Below are 17,651 nucleotides of genomic sequence, written 5' to 3'. Positions count from 1 at the left end.
GAATAATTTACTGTGATTGAAAGGAAATTAAAATGAACTCCATTCGACAACTGTGCACTTTTATGGGCTTTAGTGAAGACTCAAAATCCAAATTAATAGCCTTGTGCTGTTTAATAGTCTACTGAGAGTAAATATGGGAAGGTTTTCTCTGCTACTGATGTGCTGTCTTGTGCTGGATTTAGAAGTTGCTCCTCCTCCCGCCAAGATAACTACTGACAGACCCAAAGGTATTTTTTACTTGAAAGAGACACACATTAGTGACTAAACTGTTACAAACGTGTCTAAAAAAAAAAACCCTCTAGTTCTATTTGCACTTTCCTTTATTGTTAGCTTTCAGACTGGAGGCAAAGTTAAGGTTAATTATTTGAAAACAAAATGGGATGCATCCTACATTTTCATTCACAGAAAGACACCTAAGTCACAGGTAAAATTAATTTTTTTGCAAGTGGAATGATAGATATATCTGTTCCCCTGTCAAGCACAGTTAGATCTACAGATCTGAAAGTCATTTGTATCTGCCTCTTAAGACAGTTTATTTGTCCTTCCTACGTTACAAGTTTCATTACAATAGTTACTTTTGTACTTTTGGTCCCACAAACAAAAACATTCTTTTTCTAGAAAAATAGGTACCGGTACTCACCATGAAGTTGTTATATTAAGTGCCATAATTTTTAACAACAACAAAAAGAGGTGCCGGTACTGCGTACCCTTGAGTACTCCCTGGGGGGAAAGCACTGCCTGCATCTATAACAGCATTCTTCCTTACAGTAAGCTCAACTTCCCAGTATTACTACATATGCAAATTCTGAATGTGGAATTCTGAATTTGAATTTTGAGTTTCAAAAGAGAAATTTTATGACCCCACCCCCACCCACCACTCCCCCATCCACCTCTTTCCCCCTTTTTCTTCCTAATGTAACACTAATGTCTCAACAAATTAAACTGATCTGTAGAAAAAAGAGACATTGCACATACTTTTGTAAACCAAGAAACATTTAATAAAAATACATTTTTTAAAAAAGATAATTTTTACCTGAAAATTCTGGGTCTTTAGACTTGTTAACAACTCTTCTTGTTTTTATTTGGCCAGTGTCAAATATCTGTTCTCACAAGCTGTAAACTGACAAAAGCTGTCAGTTTATAAATACCATTTGAATGTAATATGTGAAGAGTGTCAACGTGGTATAGCAGTTAGTGTGTCTGGCTAGGATTGGGGAGACCAAGGTTCAAGTCCTCACTCAGCTGTGAAGTTCACTGGGCAGTCCCAAGTCACTAGGTCTCAGCCTAACCGACAGGATTGTTGTGAGGATAAAACAGGAGAGAATGGAATCTTGAATGCCATCCTGAACTCCTTGGTGAGTTCTAAATATCAAACACCGTTAATCAAATATTACATATTGAAATAAAGTATTATTGCTTAGATTGGGGGGTTTCATCAGGAGTAGATTAATTGAGCCAGGATTGATTAAAGTTGGTGAATTGGCGAGATTGTTAGTGAGATTATTGGCTAAATGGCCAGTGGGTGCTTTCTAGAATATATCTGAAAAGTCCTGAAAGGGGCTCTTTCCTTCCTCTACTTTTCTTTCCCCCATTCCTATGTAACGGTGTAACATAAGTCTGAATATGAAAATAAATAACACAGACCATGCAGTTTAGATTGGAAAGGTAGACAGACTACTAAGAGGGGACAGCTGATATTTTGGCTCCGCAAGCTCTGGAAAGTGCCTTTTGGGAAGAGCTGCCTCTTTGTGGAGATCTGTGCAGGGTAGTGGAATTGGCTGTCTGTTGCAGTGTTTAAACTGTGGTTTCACCTATGCTAAGCCTTTGTATTTGTAAATAAACTCAACTATTAAAAATGCCATAAGCCTCCCAGTGAGCTTTCCAAAGGAAACAAGGCCCAGGTAAACAATGCACCCATGGAACTTCTCACCACTAGGGTAAGCATAATGGTACCCAATATTAAAAACCAAATATCACCACATGTCAAAGGTAGATATATCAAGTTTATTATGAATATTATTTCAAATCTATTTATTACTCCAAAACATTCAGGTAAATAAGGTTGTACAGTATAGCTGTTATGTAAGCTCTAGGAACAAATATCTATGGGGAATTCCCAGACCAATCCAATGCTTGTGGAAAACAGCAGAAGCCTTTTGGTATTTCTATCTCTCACACCATTTCTAATTTCTTTAGGATTTTTCAGTCTTTCCCATTTTGAGCCCCATACATATACATTTGCATGCTGCTGTACAGGAGGATTTCTTCCACCAAACAAAATGGTGCTTCCATCAGCTTTAGCAGCTTTAATCAACAGAAGGGGGAACAGCTATCTGAAATCATACTACCACTATCAGTACTATCAAAACTAACAGCTATGTGCTCCAGAAACACAGACAATTGTTTAAAAAGGATTCTAAACATCTTCTCAACCAATAACAACAAAATGACCACCTTGAATGTTCTGGTGTCATAAGAAATTTTGGTCACCTCACTGCTCACCCCAACTCCAGCTCACTTATGTACAAGATTAAGAGCATGTTGGTACTGGGGCAAACCCACTTCTTATATCCCCCATAGTAAGATCACGTCCTATTTAAATCCCTTCACCCAGCCCAAGGGTCAGATGGAGATGGAAATTGCCCCCTCTCTAGACCAGTGTTTCTCAACCTTTTTTGGGCCACGGCACACTTGTTCCGTGAAAAAAATCACGAGGCACACCACCATTAAAAAAGTTAAAAAATTTAACTCTGTGCCGCCCTATATTATAATTATGACTGTAAGAAACACTTGCCAAATATTGCTTTCCGGCGGGTCAGTGGTGTGTATTGGCGGCCGCCAGGCTCGTTTGCAGTGAGCTTTGGTAAAGAGGAGGAGAAATATTGCTTTCCGGTGGGTCAGCGGTGTATATTGGTGGCCGCCAGGCACGTGACAATGCAAACCGCCCTTCTTGTCGCCGCACGTCGCGGCACACCAGCCAGCGTCTCGCGGCACACTAGTGTGCCGCGGAACAGTGGTTGAGAAACACTGCTCTAGACATCAGAATGATAATTTCATGAGCACAGAGGTGCAACAGCTCCCTTCCACAGCTGATCTGCAAAGGGAGCTCTATATGTCCTGTAAGTACGTATGGTGCATGCAATGACCACACACACTTTTGGTCACATGCAGCACTGGAGTTTATTCCCCAGAATTGTTGGCCAAAGGTTAATGCAATCTTTGGGCCAATAAAAAGGTTAGCCTGCTATAGAACCTCACATTTCTTGTGTGAAAAAGAAATTAGCTGTTATCAGATTTTGTTCAACAGATGTGTGCTGCAGTGAATTCACTAGGTCTATGTGAGGTTTCTAGTGATCTTATAATATGCCATGTAGACACTACTTCCACTTAACTTTTTAAAAAGTTGTCTGAAATATCACAAAATAAAACAATTATTACAGTGCCTTTTCTCAAAATGTTGCTTCCTCTAAATTCAGTTTCAATACTCTGAAGTTGATGGGCTAAAGAAAGCCAGCTAAAGGCAACTTCGTGTATTTCTTATAAAAATAAAATGCCCTGAGATCTGGGCTTCTGCTGTGCTAGTCTTAACAAAGTATCATCACCACCACCATCAATGGCAAAGTGAACTCCACCTAATGGTACACAAAAGCATTTCACTCTTTACTGTTTCACACATGTGCAAAAATCAGAGCACTTATTAGCTTAATATTTCCATGAAGCATACTAATGTGTAAACAAAATAAAAAAAATTCCTTCCAGTAGCATGTTAGAGACCAATTAAGTTTGTTATTGGTATGAGTTTTCGTGTGCATGCACACTTCTTCAGTACCTGAAGACCAACAAGGCTACCTACCTGTAACATACTATTGTGTGAATGTTTTCAGCTTCTGTACAAATACATTAGATTTATATTCAGTGCAAACCCATAAATTAAGCAGAAACCTTTTCTCCTTAACATGAGGATGATCATTTCTCTGTAATGGTAATCAGAACTGTCACTCTAGGAATTTTATGTCAATGTATACTTTCCATTTTTAGAGCATCAGCCAAAACATCTGCTTCATCCTGCAGTTTTCATACTATATCTCAGCACATGGGGAGGAATTGTTGTTGTTGTTTAGTCGTTTAGTCGTGTCCGACTCTTCATGACCCCATGGACCATAGCACGCCAGGCACTCCTTTCTTCCACTGCCTCCCGCAGTTTGGTCAAACTCATGTTCGTAGCTTCGAGAACACTGTCCAACCATCTCGTCCTCTGTCGTCCCCTTCTCCTTGTGCCCTCCATCTTTCCCAACATCAAGGTCTTTTCCAAGGATTCTTCTCTTCTCATGAGGTGGCCAAAGTATTGGAGCCTCAGCTTCACGATCTGTCCTTCCAGTGAGCACTCAGGGCTGATTTCCTTAAGAATGGATAGGTTTGATCTTCTTGCAGTCCATGGGACTCTCAAGAGTCTCCTCCAGCACCATAATTCAAAAGCATCAATTCTTCGGCGATCAGCCTTCTTTATGGTCCAGCTCTCACTTCCATACATCACTACTGGGAAAACCATAGCTTTAACTATACGGACCTTTGTAGGCAAGGTGATGTCTCTGCTTTTTAAGATGCTGTCTAGGTTTGTCATTGCTTTTCTCCCAAGAAGCAGGCGTCTTTTAATTTCATGACTGCTGTCACCATCTGCAGTGATCAAGGAGCCCAAGAAAGTAAAATCTCTCACTGCCTCCATTTCTTCCCCTTCTATTTGCCAGGAGATGATGGGACCAGTGGCCATGATCTTGGTTTTTTTGATGTTGAGCTTCAGACCATATTTTGCACTCTCCTCTTTCACCCTCATTAAAAGGTTCTTTAATTTCTCCTCACTTTCTGCCATCAAGGTTGTGTCATCTGCATATCTGAGGTTGTTGATATTTCTTCCGGCAATCTTAATTCCGGCTTGGGATTCATTTAGTCCAGCCTTTCGCATGATAAATTCTGCATATAAGTTAAATAAGCAGGGAGACAATATACAACCTTGTCGTACTCCTTTCCCAATTTTGAACCAATCAGTTGTTCCATATCCAGTTCTGACTGTAGCTTCTTGTCCCACATAGAGATTTCTCAGGAGACAGATGATCAGGCACTCCCATTTCTTTAAGAACTTGCCATAGTTTGCTGTGGTCGACACAGTCAAAGGCTTTTGCATAGTCAATGAAGCAGAAGTAGACGTTTTTCTGAAACTCTCTAGCTTTCTCCATAATCCAGCGCATGTTTGCTATTTGGTCTCTGGTTCCTCTGCCCCTTCGAAATCCAGCTTGCACTTCTGGGAGTTCTCGGTCCACATACTGCCTAAGCCTGCCTTGTAGAATTTTAAGCATAACCTTGCTAGCGTGTGAAATGAGCGCAATTGTGCGGTAGTTGCAGCATTCTTTGGCACTGCCCTTCTTTGGAATTGGGATGTAGACTGATCTTCTCCAATCCTCTGGCCATTGCTGAGTTTTCCAAACTTGCTGGCATATTGGGTGTAGCACCTTAACGGCATCATCTTTTAAAATTTTAAATAGTTCAGCTAGAATATCATCACTTTCACTGGCCTTGTTATTAGCAGTGCTTTCTAAGGCCCATTTGACTTCACTCTCCAAGATGTCTGGCTCAAGGTCAGCAACCACACTACCTGAGGTGTGAGACCTCCATATCTTTCTGGTATAATTCCTCTGTGTATTCTTGCCACCTCTTCTTGATGTCTTCTGCTTCTGTTAGGTCCTTACCACTTTTGTCCTTTACTGTATTATGGTAATCTTTGTACGAAATGTTCCTTTCATATCTCCAATTTTCTTGAACAGATCTCTGGTTTTCCCCATTCTATTGTTTTCCTCTATTTCTTTGCATTGCTCATTTAAGAAGACCCTCTTGTCTCTCCTTGCTATTTTTTGGAAATCTGCATTCAGTTTCCTGTATCTTTCCCTATCTCCCTTGCATTTTGCTTGCCTCCTCTCCTCCGCTATTTGTAAGGCCTCGTTGGACAGCCATTTTGCTTTCTTGCATTTCGTTTTCCTTGGGATGGTTTTCGTTGCTGCCTCCTGTATAATGTTACGAGCCTCCATCCATAGTTCTTCAGGCATTCTGTCCACCAAATCTAAATCCTTAAACCTGTTCCTCACTTCCACTGTGTATTCATAAGGGATTTGATTTAGATTGTATCTTACTGGACCAATGGTTTTTCCTACTTTCTTCAGTTTAAGCTGGAATTTACTTAGGGCATAATTCAGGCAGAATTAAACCACCCCCTTAGCCTAGGGATAAGTAAAAATATGTAAAAGCTGCAATCTTCTACTCACCTGAAAATAAGTTCCATTGAACTTCTGAGTGTGGTGTAAGTCACATCAGCGGGGGGGGGGGGGGCAGTAGGGTATGCAGAACCATTGTCTTGCCTCTCAGTAAGGGACTGGACGAGAGCCAGTCCAGATAAGACAGAGGCACTGTTAGTGGGTGGTTTCCTAGAATGGATGGAAGGGAAGTTGCCTGCTATTGATAAAGTTACACTCCCTCTGAAGGAGTGAGTACACAGCTTGGGGGTACTTCTGTTTTCGCTTGAGGCTCAGGTGGCCGTGGTGGCACAGAGTGCCTTCCATTAGCTTCAGCTGGTGGCCCAGCAGAACAACTATCTGGACAGGGACAACCTAACTTCTGTTGTCTATGCTCTGGTAACCTCTAGGTTAGATTACTGCAACGTATTATATATGGGACTGCCTCTGAAGACTGAATTTTTGGTTTTTGAACGTTTCAGAACTCGAACAGTCTTCTGGAATAGATTACATTAGAAAACCGAGGTACCACTGTATATTTTCAGCCACCAGGCAAAAACATTCTTCTTCTCCCAGACCTTTGGCTAATTAAACAATCTATGGCCTTTCAAAAAGTGGAGGAGTATCATTTTTGTTTGTTGTGGTGTAGCGGTTAAGAGCAGTAGACTCGTAATCTGGTAAACCAGGTTCGCCTCTCTGCTCCTCCATATGCAGCTGCTGGGTGACCTTGGGCTAGTCACACTTCATTGAAAACTCTCAGCCCCACTCACCTCACAGAGTTTTTGTCGCGGGGGAGGAAGGGAAAGGAGAATGTTAGCCGCTTTGAGACTCCTTCGGGTAGTGATAAAGGGGATATCAAATCCAAGGTCTTCTTCTTCCTCTTCTTATGCTGTGTATTTTTGTGTTTTTATGATCTTCAGATGAGTGGCAGTATAAAAATTTAATAATGTTTTTTATAAAAAAAAAAAAAGTGAAGACAGACTCCAACAGATTGGGTGGGCGAGACTAAAAATGAATCCAACCATCAAGCAGGCAGTTTCTGCACATGCTATAGAGGGAAGTGAGGTGCAGATGGAGCTCACCAACCTTGGAAGGTAGCCAATTTAGGAGAAGGGAAACTCTGATCTTAAACCTCCACTGCCTTGTGATACATCTTATGAGGAAGAAAAGGAGTAAACTCTATATACAAATCCAGAGTGGAATTGCTAAGAAGGTTGGATGGTGTGTTGCACGCCTCTTTCTGGCAACACCTACAGTCCAGCTGGTGTCAAACATGATGCTTTTCTTTTCTTTGGACCACATCATCTGGGCATCCCAGGACCTCCATACACACTGCCCAACCTTGTGCCCCAGGGAAGTCATTTCGGTGCTGCTAATGCAGCGGTTTGACTTCACTTGCAGAGACTCACTCCATTGTCTCAAGACAGACAGACAGATGCCAACAACTATCAGACACAGATTATCAGATACTGAAGAGTATCAAATTCAGTTCCAAATATTAAATGTAAAATTTGAAAGACTAGATACAAAACAAGAGTTGATGACCTAGAAGTAGATATGGGGACAAAACTCAGGCAGATTAGTTTCAGCTCCAAATATTACCTGCTCTGGTTTGATGGGTTCAGTTGTTGTGAAGATATCAGAATAATGCTGTCTTTCAAAGACTCGATCCAACACTTCTAGCTGCTGCTGGGTGAAAAGATCTCCCCGCATTTGTTTCCGAAGGAAGTCTCTACCCGGAAGAGAATGGCCATTTGGTACTGGAGACTCCTGAATGCCTTTCCAAGAGGGAAAAAATACAGAAACAGATATATAGCTATTACAGTGATAATCACAATTTCTTTTTCTCTTGTTTTTTAAATAGCATAACATAAAAAATTATAAATATAGGCAGCTTCAATTTTAAAATGTATCTTTAATTTTCCTGTTACCTTTGCTTACATCTATGTATTTACATTCAGAAGATAAATTAATCCTTGAAGAGTTTATGGGGAATTGCTTTAAGATGATACAGCAGCTGGATAGCTGATCGTAGAAGACATTTTCCCATCTTTGCCATATCAAGCAGTTGGTCCCTTACCTTTCCCGCCCCGACCTGGCCACAGTGATCCATGCGATGGTCACTTCCAGGCTTGACTACTGTAACTCGCTCTATGCGGGGCTGTCCTTGAAACTGTCCCAGAAACTCCAGCGGGTGCAGAATGCTGCAGCGAGGTTCCTCACGGGGTCTTTGCCATGGGGGCATATTCACCCAGTGCTCTACCAGCTGCACTGGCTCCCGGTGGAGTATCAGGTCAGGTTTAAGGTGCTGGTTTTGACCTTTAAAGCCCTATGCAGCCTAGGACCCTTGTACTTACGGGACCACCGCTCCCGGTATGTCCCGCAGAGGACCCTAAGGTCCATGAATAATAATAGCTTAAGGGTCCCGGGCCCTAAAGAAGCCAGATTATCCTCCACCAGGGCCAAGGCTTTTTCAGTGAAGGCTCCGACCTGGTAGAATGCTCTATCCCACAAGACTAGGGTCCTGTAGGACTTGATCTCCTTCCGCAGGGCCTGTAACACAGAGCTGTTCCGCCTGGCCTTCAATTTATCCTGATCCTCCATTCTCTTTTCCCTTTCCTTTTTCTATGAAGAAGCCCTTCTGGGACCCCACATTTAAACTCTTCCCTGGTCTCCTTGCTGGCCCTAGCAGGACCAACTTGGCCAGTTAGCCCTGGCAATCACCTAAGGTTTACTAAACTGGGGTTTTTCCCCAAAAAATGACCCTGAATTTTTTGAATTTTATTGACATGGATGCTACATTTATGTTGTATTTTTTGCTGTTTCCCCCAGGATGCTAAAATGTGGTATAGGTGGTGGTGAATATTTCTTTCTTGCCATATCTTGGTCTTCATTTGGAAAGTAATGAAGCATTGTTGCTTCAATTTAAGAAAGAGATAAATATCTAAGGTATGAATGCATACAGAGAACGAGATAGTTGGACAGTGTTCTCAAAGCTATCAACATGAGTTTGACCTGGCATGCTCTGGTCCATGGGGTCACGAAGAGTTGGACACAACTAAACAACAACAAAATGAATGCAAAACTGATTGATCTGGCCACATCTCCCCCCGGTTTGAAGAACAGAGTAGCCCTTGAAAATATAGAAGTGGCTACACCCGATCTAAGGTATAATAAATGGACCTTGTTCAAACATCCAGGCAACATAATCACCATGTTCAAATTTTGCCCAATGGCACAAAACAATCTGTGGATTCTGTGGTGATTTTGTACATGTGGGCATGATGTTGATGATGCACACCAATAATAACTATTGTTTTTACTTTTGTTCAGTTTTTACAATGCTAGCTTGAGACAAAAAGGTAAATTGTTCAGGTACTTGAACTGAGGGAAACTTGAACTTGTGTAAGAACTACATTATGGCACACAGAGGGCGGTAAAGTGCAAATATATAAAAAGCAGATTATCTTTTTCCCACATTCCCAAATTATATCATGTCTAGCAGAACGAGTGCTGGGTTTAATCAACCATAGCTTATAAAATTAAAAGTCTGGTAGGAAGCTGCATGTTACGAAAGGACCAGGTAACAGAGCATGGAAATGCTTGTTTTAAAATTTCAGGTTAAACCAATATTATTTGCAATTGGGCTTTAAAAGTCATGCATTTACATTTTTCTGGTGAAATGGAAACAAAAAGATTCTGCTTCTACTTTACTGAAATCCATTGTACCTTCAGTTACTTTCATGGAGCACACTCATCAATTACCTAAAGTTATACACATACAGAGCTCCCGTTGCTTGGTCCCAGATCCTGCCAACCTAGCAGTTCGAAAGCACGTCAAAATGCAAGTAGATAAATAGGAAGGTAAACGGCGTTTCCATGTGCTGCTCTGGTTTGCCAGAAGCGGCTTTGTCATGCTGGCCACATGACCTGGAAGCTATACGCCGGCTCCCTTGGCCATTAATGCGAGATGAGCACGCAACCCCAGAGTCGGTCACAACTGGACCTAATGGTCAGGGGTCCCTTTACCTTTATACACATACAGAATGCATTATTAATGCAAGTTGAAGTTTGAGCAAATTATCTTTACACATTTATTCCTGCATTGAAGGGGACTGGACTAGATGACCCTTGTGGTCCCTTCCAACTCTACAACTCTGATTCTGTGAAGCTGAAACAGCCTCAGGCCTGGGATATGACCAGAAGGTACATGAACTGCTGAACCCGATCAGGCCTGACTACCTGATTAAGTAAGTAGCTTGCATGGAAGATACCCTGTGTACCTCATATGAGCTTCTCTGAGTTCTTTAGAGTAAAAGTGGAAAAATAATACAGTACTGTCTCTGATCCAGGAGGTTCCACATAGCCGTCCTGGCTTGAAGCCATTGGCAGATTTACCCTTCATTAAAATGTATTAATTCCCTTTTAAAGCCATCTAAACCAGTAGCCTCATCTCATGGCAATGGATTAATGACGTCAGAACAAATTGCTGCTGCATTTGCTTCCAAGCCATTTGCAGCAATATCACAAATTTACCTGCCACTACCTTTTGCCCTTGCCCCTGTGTCTATAACAGCAACCTGCCATATATATGTGTGTATTTGTGGGAGCTTTTTCTGGCATGGCTAATGCTGCACTCCTAACCCCACTTTACCTGGGAGTAAGCCCCTCTGCATTCAGCAGGAGTTACTTCTGAGTAGACAAGTTTAGGATTGCGCTGTAAATGTCTGTGTTTCAAAATGTTCTTTAAAGCACAGGATAAGGGACAGGGGTCTGTTTATTTTTTAAAAAATCACAACCCCAGCCACAATTTCTTAGTGAACCAGTATGCACAGGTTGGTCTTGTCATCAGGCTTTGGCAACAGAGTGGATTAAAGGCTCACTTCCATGCATGGTCCTATCCTCCATGCATGGTCCTATCCTCTCATTGCAATTGGTTGCTTGCAGTACTGTATGTTTGTTTGCTTTAGCTTCTAAACACTATCTTTAAGAATCAAAGAAAAAGAAATCAAACACAAAGAAGCCAAAACATTGGAGGCATTCTGACAGCCTGGAACTTTATCGCTGATTGACTGTTGAATATATTTGTAGGATTGCCACTACTGCATGTGTCTGCCTAGCTAGAAGATTCAGCGATAATTTATTCCAGTTTCCCCTGAAATGCTAATAGATGGTGTGGACACTTCAGCAATCCTGTCTTCCTGGGCAGAAAGAGATGGGTAGAGTATCCTTTTAAAAGCCTCTCTTGTTTACTGAATAGGATTATGGGATAGCCAACATCTTGCTTCTTAGCTATATGGGCAAAGCAAAGAGGAACAGCAGTAGTTTATTTCTCACTGAAACAGTAGTACAGACAGCACAGAAATCAAGTACTTTATTGCTGAATTAATGTGGGAGTAAATCACTGCTTTTTTTGGAAAGGTAAATAAACTCTTGTCTGCAGCAATAGGATGTTCATGGTGGGGAAAGCATTTCATCAGATGCAATGATTTTGTATTTATGTATTTGTAGATATCTCCATTTAGAAAGAATAGTGTTCAGGCATATTTTTCACAGATGTAATCATGAGGAAAGGTGCCCAAAGGCTGCAATCTTATACATGTTTTCTTAGAAGTATGTAGATTTAGTATGAAATCTACTAAATTTAAGTAGGCCGGATGAAAATAATTCTGCAGGGCTAAATACATTAACTGATTAATTACCTAGAATTTACAGTTCTATTGCTGACTGAACAACATAGGAATGATCAAATGGCAAGCCTGCAGCATCTGGTAGTCAGTCACCGTTTTATTATTTTCCATGCTTTCATTAGAATTCAAGTAGAAGGATGGAGTTATATTGTATAGAAAATAGTGGAATGGAAAGCATCATGTGAGCAGTACTGGGTGGGGGGAAGGTCACACTACCGAATTATTATTTTTTTGTCTGTGTAATGGGACTCAATGCCATAATAAGGCAGAGAGAATCAAGTTTTCTCATGAATGGGTTTTGTGTAGAAGGGTATGTTGTTGTTGTTCTAAGCAAAAAGTAACTAGAATTGGGACAGGGAACCAGAATTCACATCTAGGCAATATGAGTTTCAACCTCTGAGCTGTAGCACCAAGTGTACTATCAGTCAGACCACACACCCTCCATAATAAAAGTATTTCACCAGATTTCTCAGATGTGGCTGCAATTTCCATAGTAGATTTATCAGAAATGTCTTACAAAAATAGTCAGTCAACCTCTCCTGCTCTCAAACCCAAAGGTGAATAATGGATTTTTTCCCCTGCTGCATTCCCTCAGAAGTAAGCTGTTAGGAACTACACAATGGCAGAACTGGGACCAAAAGGTGGACAGGGCTGGAGACAAAGGTGAGTGGGGGCAGAGCCCTTCTATTGGCAACTCCCCTTGCACACCTCCCCTTCCCCCTCCTTGCCACTTCCATTAAAAAGTTTTATGCAGCCCTAGAGCCACAGGTTTCCAACCCCTTTCAAAATGCTTGTCTCAGCGCCAAAAAACAAAACAAATGAAAGGTATTAATATTGGTCACACACGTGTTGCACAAATCTAGGGGAAATAGTTGATTTGCTTTTGTGGGGGTATTTCACTAGTTCCTGACTTTATTTCAACTCAATCCAGTTATACAAATTGCTTTGAGAGTACACATGGCCTTCTCAGAGTGAGATATTTCCTAATTAATTATTTAATTCAGTTTCATTTGACAGGTCCCATTTTGGGAATAATTCTGCTTTTCATCGCTCTGAATAGATCCCTCCAACACTTTGTTCTGTTTTTTACATGTGTATTAACTAGGTAAGCGGGTAAAGAAATAGACTGTTTCCTTATGGCCAAATTAAACGTGTAATTAAATATGCTTTTTATCATGAAAAGACCAGTTCTGGTTTCAGATCATGGTGTTTCTTGGGGGGGGGGGGGTTAGATTTTACAGTCCTCTTGATACTGATCCTCCTTTGTCCTCAGCTGCCAATTTCCCTAGAAAGCAAGCTGACACTGACATCGATACCAATGACATTTTTCCCCCTTGTATGCAGCCATGGAAGCCCAAATATGGATCATGACTGAAGTAGGAACAACGGGTTTAAATTTCTTATCTTTCCATGCTGCGGTCCAGATTCACAGTTGGAGGTGCTAGCTGCTACAGCTAACTCACAACTTACATGCTTTTTTACTTGTACTCAGTCAGTTTTACACACCTTGCAAAAAAGGGGGGGCAGAAAGGAGCAGGTTCGGGGTGGGGGGACTTTGGCAATCCCACCTGCCATTGCAACCAATATATTTTGACTTTATACAATGTTGGCTTTATGAACTACCTGGAACATAGCCCCCATGTAAGTTGAAGGTCACCTGTATATAGTAAGCAAAGACCAAGCACACAAGAGCTGATCACATGCTTAGTGTCACATTGCTGACCAGTTTCAGACTTTAATTAACTGTGCCTACTTTTGCAAACTTTACCTTCCACACCAACCACTACAGATACCCATAAACATGTGTATAGTCATGCACATGCACACAGTTCTGAGATTTCAGTCAGGTATAGTAATATTAATTTTGACTTAAATTAGTATAAAAGGACAGCAGTTTAATAAGTTATCATCTGACACGAAGGAAACTGCTAGGCATTACTGTGATGTGCTTTTAAAGCTTGTCACATTTCCTTAGGAAGGTTTCAATAAGCTATTGATAGCACTGTTCTTATAAGAATTTCAGGTATAACGAAAAATGAACATTCAAATGAGTTTTAGGGCCTATTGTAAGTGGACAGCAGTATACAGACTTAAGCCTGAAATTAATTCAGTGTTAAATTTGAAATAGCACTATAAATAATTAAAATAATTAATGGTACATTTTTGTATTCACAAAAACTGAAGTTTCAGGAACTCAAAAACTGTGTTTTGCAACCAAAACATGAATTTTGTAACAGAAATCAAAGTTCTGTGTTATTTTGAACAATTTGTGACAATTCAAATTTGAATTTGACAATCACGAATGCTGGGAATTTGTCAAATATTCAATTCCCATGGTAATTCATTTCAACACTCACATAAATGTGAGATAATTACCATTACCATCAGACATTGTTTGACTACACCAGAACATCTCTGATAATTAAAAATACTGTTGGCAGACTTCTAACAGTTTAAATTATAAAAATGCTCCAGGGAGCAGTAAAGGAATTCTTCATCCAGTCATTCCATCACTTAGGAAAAGCATGCTTCAATGCCAATAACACTAGTTCTTTACTCATAGGTAGATTTATTTAGGAGTAAGCTCCCGTTGAACTCAGGGAGATTTACTTTTCAGTAAACACAGGCCTTGATCCAAAGAACCAGTGAAGCAAAGGAGCTTATCAGATGCAGGGCAAACTGCTTTTGAAACCGAGGAGAGGGCCCCACCAGTTTTTACTGAGCACGCATCATTATTTGGGCTTATTATATTATTGGTGATGTTATATGTGATCACACTTTCAACTCTGTTTGTTCATACAAAAAGCTGGGGGCAGTAACACTGCTTCATTTGCAATAGATACATGACCCATAGATACATGACCCATAAAATCTTGTAATTTGTTATAACACAAATGTTCCGGGGGGTGGGTTCTTCCGCTTTTGTTGTGCTGTAGTGTAAGAGCACCCCTCCAGCTGGCAATAATGTAGCAACACTGGGGAACCATTGCAGAACTAATAAAGTGGAACAACGTGTGGATGATCCAGTATAAATCCACAGCTTGGGGTTTATCTATATTTACTTTATTCCCGTCTCTTTCCAGACAAAGGTCCACATTTTAAAGCTCTGTGTCTGAGCACCAGGAGCTATACTCCAGAGCCTTGCCCATGAAAACCTGCTCTTTAAAGCTGAATCAGAGTGAACAGCTGTTATACCGGTAGTTTTCCATGGATTGCCGTTTGCTCCAATTCAGCTTTAGAGAGCAGGTTTTCACAGGAAAAGTTCTGCAGCAAAACAAAAGGGGGGCACTCCAACATGGAGCCTGTACATGGAGTACAGATTGTGCCTGGAGAGAGCAGAGGAAAGGTTAGTATGGATAAGCCCTAAAGCACTATTTTTGCATCAATGACTTGCTGCAGAATGTACTTGAAAAACAGCAGCAGCAACAGGCGTGAAGTTGCCAAAGCAATTCATTATATGATATGAATACAAGATACTCTAAAACAAAAAGTTGAAAAATCCACTAGCAGAGCACAAGCCTTCAAGGTTGTTGCATAAACCTGCCCTTAGTAACATTGCTTATTTATATGCTAATACTAACTTCCTTCAAATATGGCTGGACTATGGAGAAAAATAAGGAAGATGGCCAACTCCATAACATCATCAGCAGTCTGTGTAGTGAGGTGGAGCCATCCTCCCAACACTGGTATCACTGCAGTTTATCTGGATGGGGCTAAAAGGCAAGGCTAAGTGGCAGTGAGGTGAGGCTGCATAGTCTCACTGACATGAATCAGCTCTGCTGGTGCAGTCACACAGCCTTGACCTCACAGAAACCCTGAAATTTCAAAGATTTCTATGGGATTTATTTCCAGGTAAGTGTGCACAGGATTGTAGTCATATTCATTCCAATGCCCAGCCCACGTCATCTTTAAGTCTCAAGGCAGGTTGGCTTTGACAAATAATTCATATAAAAGAGCATACCAAATCCCAACTGTATGCTAGAGTTTCAAGCCCTAGCCACTCGTAACTCCTGAAAAGTTTCTAGCAGTAAGAGTGACACTCCTTTTACCATGTAAGGCCGGCCACTCTCCTGAACAAATCTATCACTATTTTCAGATAGCTGCAGATTAATTTAATGAATACCACACATACTGAAGCTCAAACCAAATAAGACAAAGTTGTTTTTGGTCTATCGGTTTAGTTGGCATTCACCCTGTTCTGGATGGGATACCACTCCCCACTAAGGATCAGGTTTGCAGCTTGCGGTACTGTTTAACCCAGCCTTACTGGTGGATGCTGAAGAGGCAATGGCAGATTGTAGCACCTTCCAACAGCTTCCTGGAGAGTGTGATTCATGTGATTGATTTACATTGTTTAATGTCTGCAAGATATGTCAGTTACTTAACTTTCTCATGCAACAGAAATCTCTTTTTCATGAAAACATGTGGTGCACTACTATTACCAATAATTCATATGCTGCTCTTAAATTTGCAAAGTACTTTACCATATTTATTGCACTTGTCCTCACTTGGCTGCTATTATCTCCACTTTTTCGGAAGAGAATCGAGACTAAGGAGCTGTCCATAACTCGAGATAATGTGGATTGTGAATCCTTGTGCCTCCAACTCTACAATTTTTTTATTCTACAGTGGTACCTCTACTTACGAATTTAATGCATTCTGAACGAACATTTGTAAGTCGAAAAAATTTGTAAATTGAATCCCATAGGAATGCATTGGGAGAAAAAAATCGTAAGTAGAAGCAACCCTATCTAAAAATTCGTAAGTAGAAAAAATCCTATCTAAACCTCATCCAAGATGGCGGACGGAACTCCATCCATAAGTAGAAACATTCATAAGTAGAGTTATTCGTAAGTAGAGGTACCACTGTATTTCTTTAATTCCTTCTCAATTATGTGGCATTCTCCTCCAATCACTTTCTCCTCCCTAAATCTGGAGATTGCCTGTGCAAGGTAAGATTCAACTGCTATTCTAGTTGTCTTTTGTATATGGAATGTACATATTGTCTTTGAGTTCAGGCAGCAAAATGTCTTGGACAAGCCTTGGGGATAGAGTCAGTGGGCATAATCCCAATCTGCTGCCCAAGCCCACTTGCTGACTGCACTCATTTTGAGGTCATCTGCACTATGCTCCACATAAAAGTAACTAGCTGAACCCAAATCTAACCCTAGTGTAGCTGCTGAGATGCATTGGCTCTCAGTTAGCATTCTAGATAGTAACAGAAGGCAATTATTTAAGAGGAAATGCAGTTACAAAACATGGAGAAATCAAAAGTGGAGAGAGATAGTAGCTGAAATGCATTTTTAAATCTTTTATATTTGTCCCCCACTTGAAATTGCTATTATTATGGAAAAGCCAAATACAAAGAAGTGGAATAAGATGTAAGAAATTCCCTTCTGATGTTATTAAGTAAATGATATAAAACAACATTTGGAGAGTATACTTATATTTTCCTAAGAGGTTTTCATAATGCTAATTTAAGAAATAAAGAAGCAATGGGATATAATGCTATGTCAGTAGCCCTTGTTCAAGAAAAATGCCATTTTTCAAATCTCAGGCCTACACTGTCGAGTTTGATTAGCTGATAATATAACCAAATTATTTCACCTCATAAGAAGATGCAGGTTAGCTAACAAAGGTGTTAATTACAGGTTTTAAAACTGGGAAAGCAAGACATTACCAT

At 40.6% G+C, this 17,651-nt stretch overlaps 1 protein-coding gene across 1 annotated transcript in view; it reads right to left on the bottom strand.

Annotated features, from left to right (window-relative positions):
• The window catches only part of PAX5 (paired box 5), a 127,952-nt gene that overhangs the window by 28,975 nt on the left and 81,326 nt on the right, over nucleotides 1-17,651 (bottom strand). Inside the window, exon 6 of the mRNA XM_060268757.1 lies at nucleotides 7,881-8,056. Coding sequence (XP_060124740.1) covers nucleotides 7,881-8,056 — 176 coding nt within the window. The remainder of the gene's footprint in view (nucleotides 1-7,880; nucleotides 8,057-17,651) is intronic.

This window comes from Zootoca vivipara, chromosome 16 (genome assembly GCF_963506605.1).
Source record: "Zootoca vivipara chromosome 16, rZooViv1.1, whole genome shotgun sequence".
NCBI classification, from domain to species: domain Eukaryota; kingdom Metazoa; phylum Chordata; class Lepidosauria; order Squamata; family Lacertidae; genus Zootoca; species Zootoca vivipara.
The sequence above is the reverse complement of the archived record's forward strand: the minus strand, read 5'-3'. Positions and strand labels throughout refer to the sequence as shown.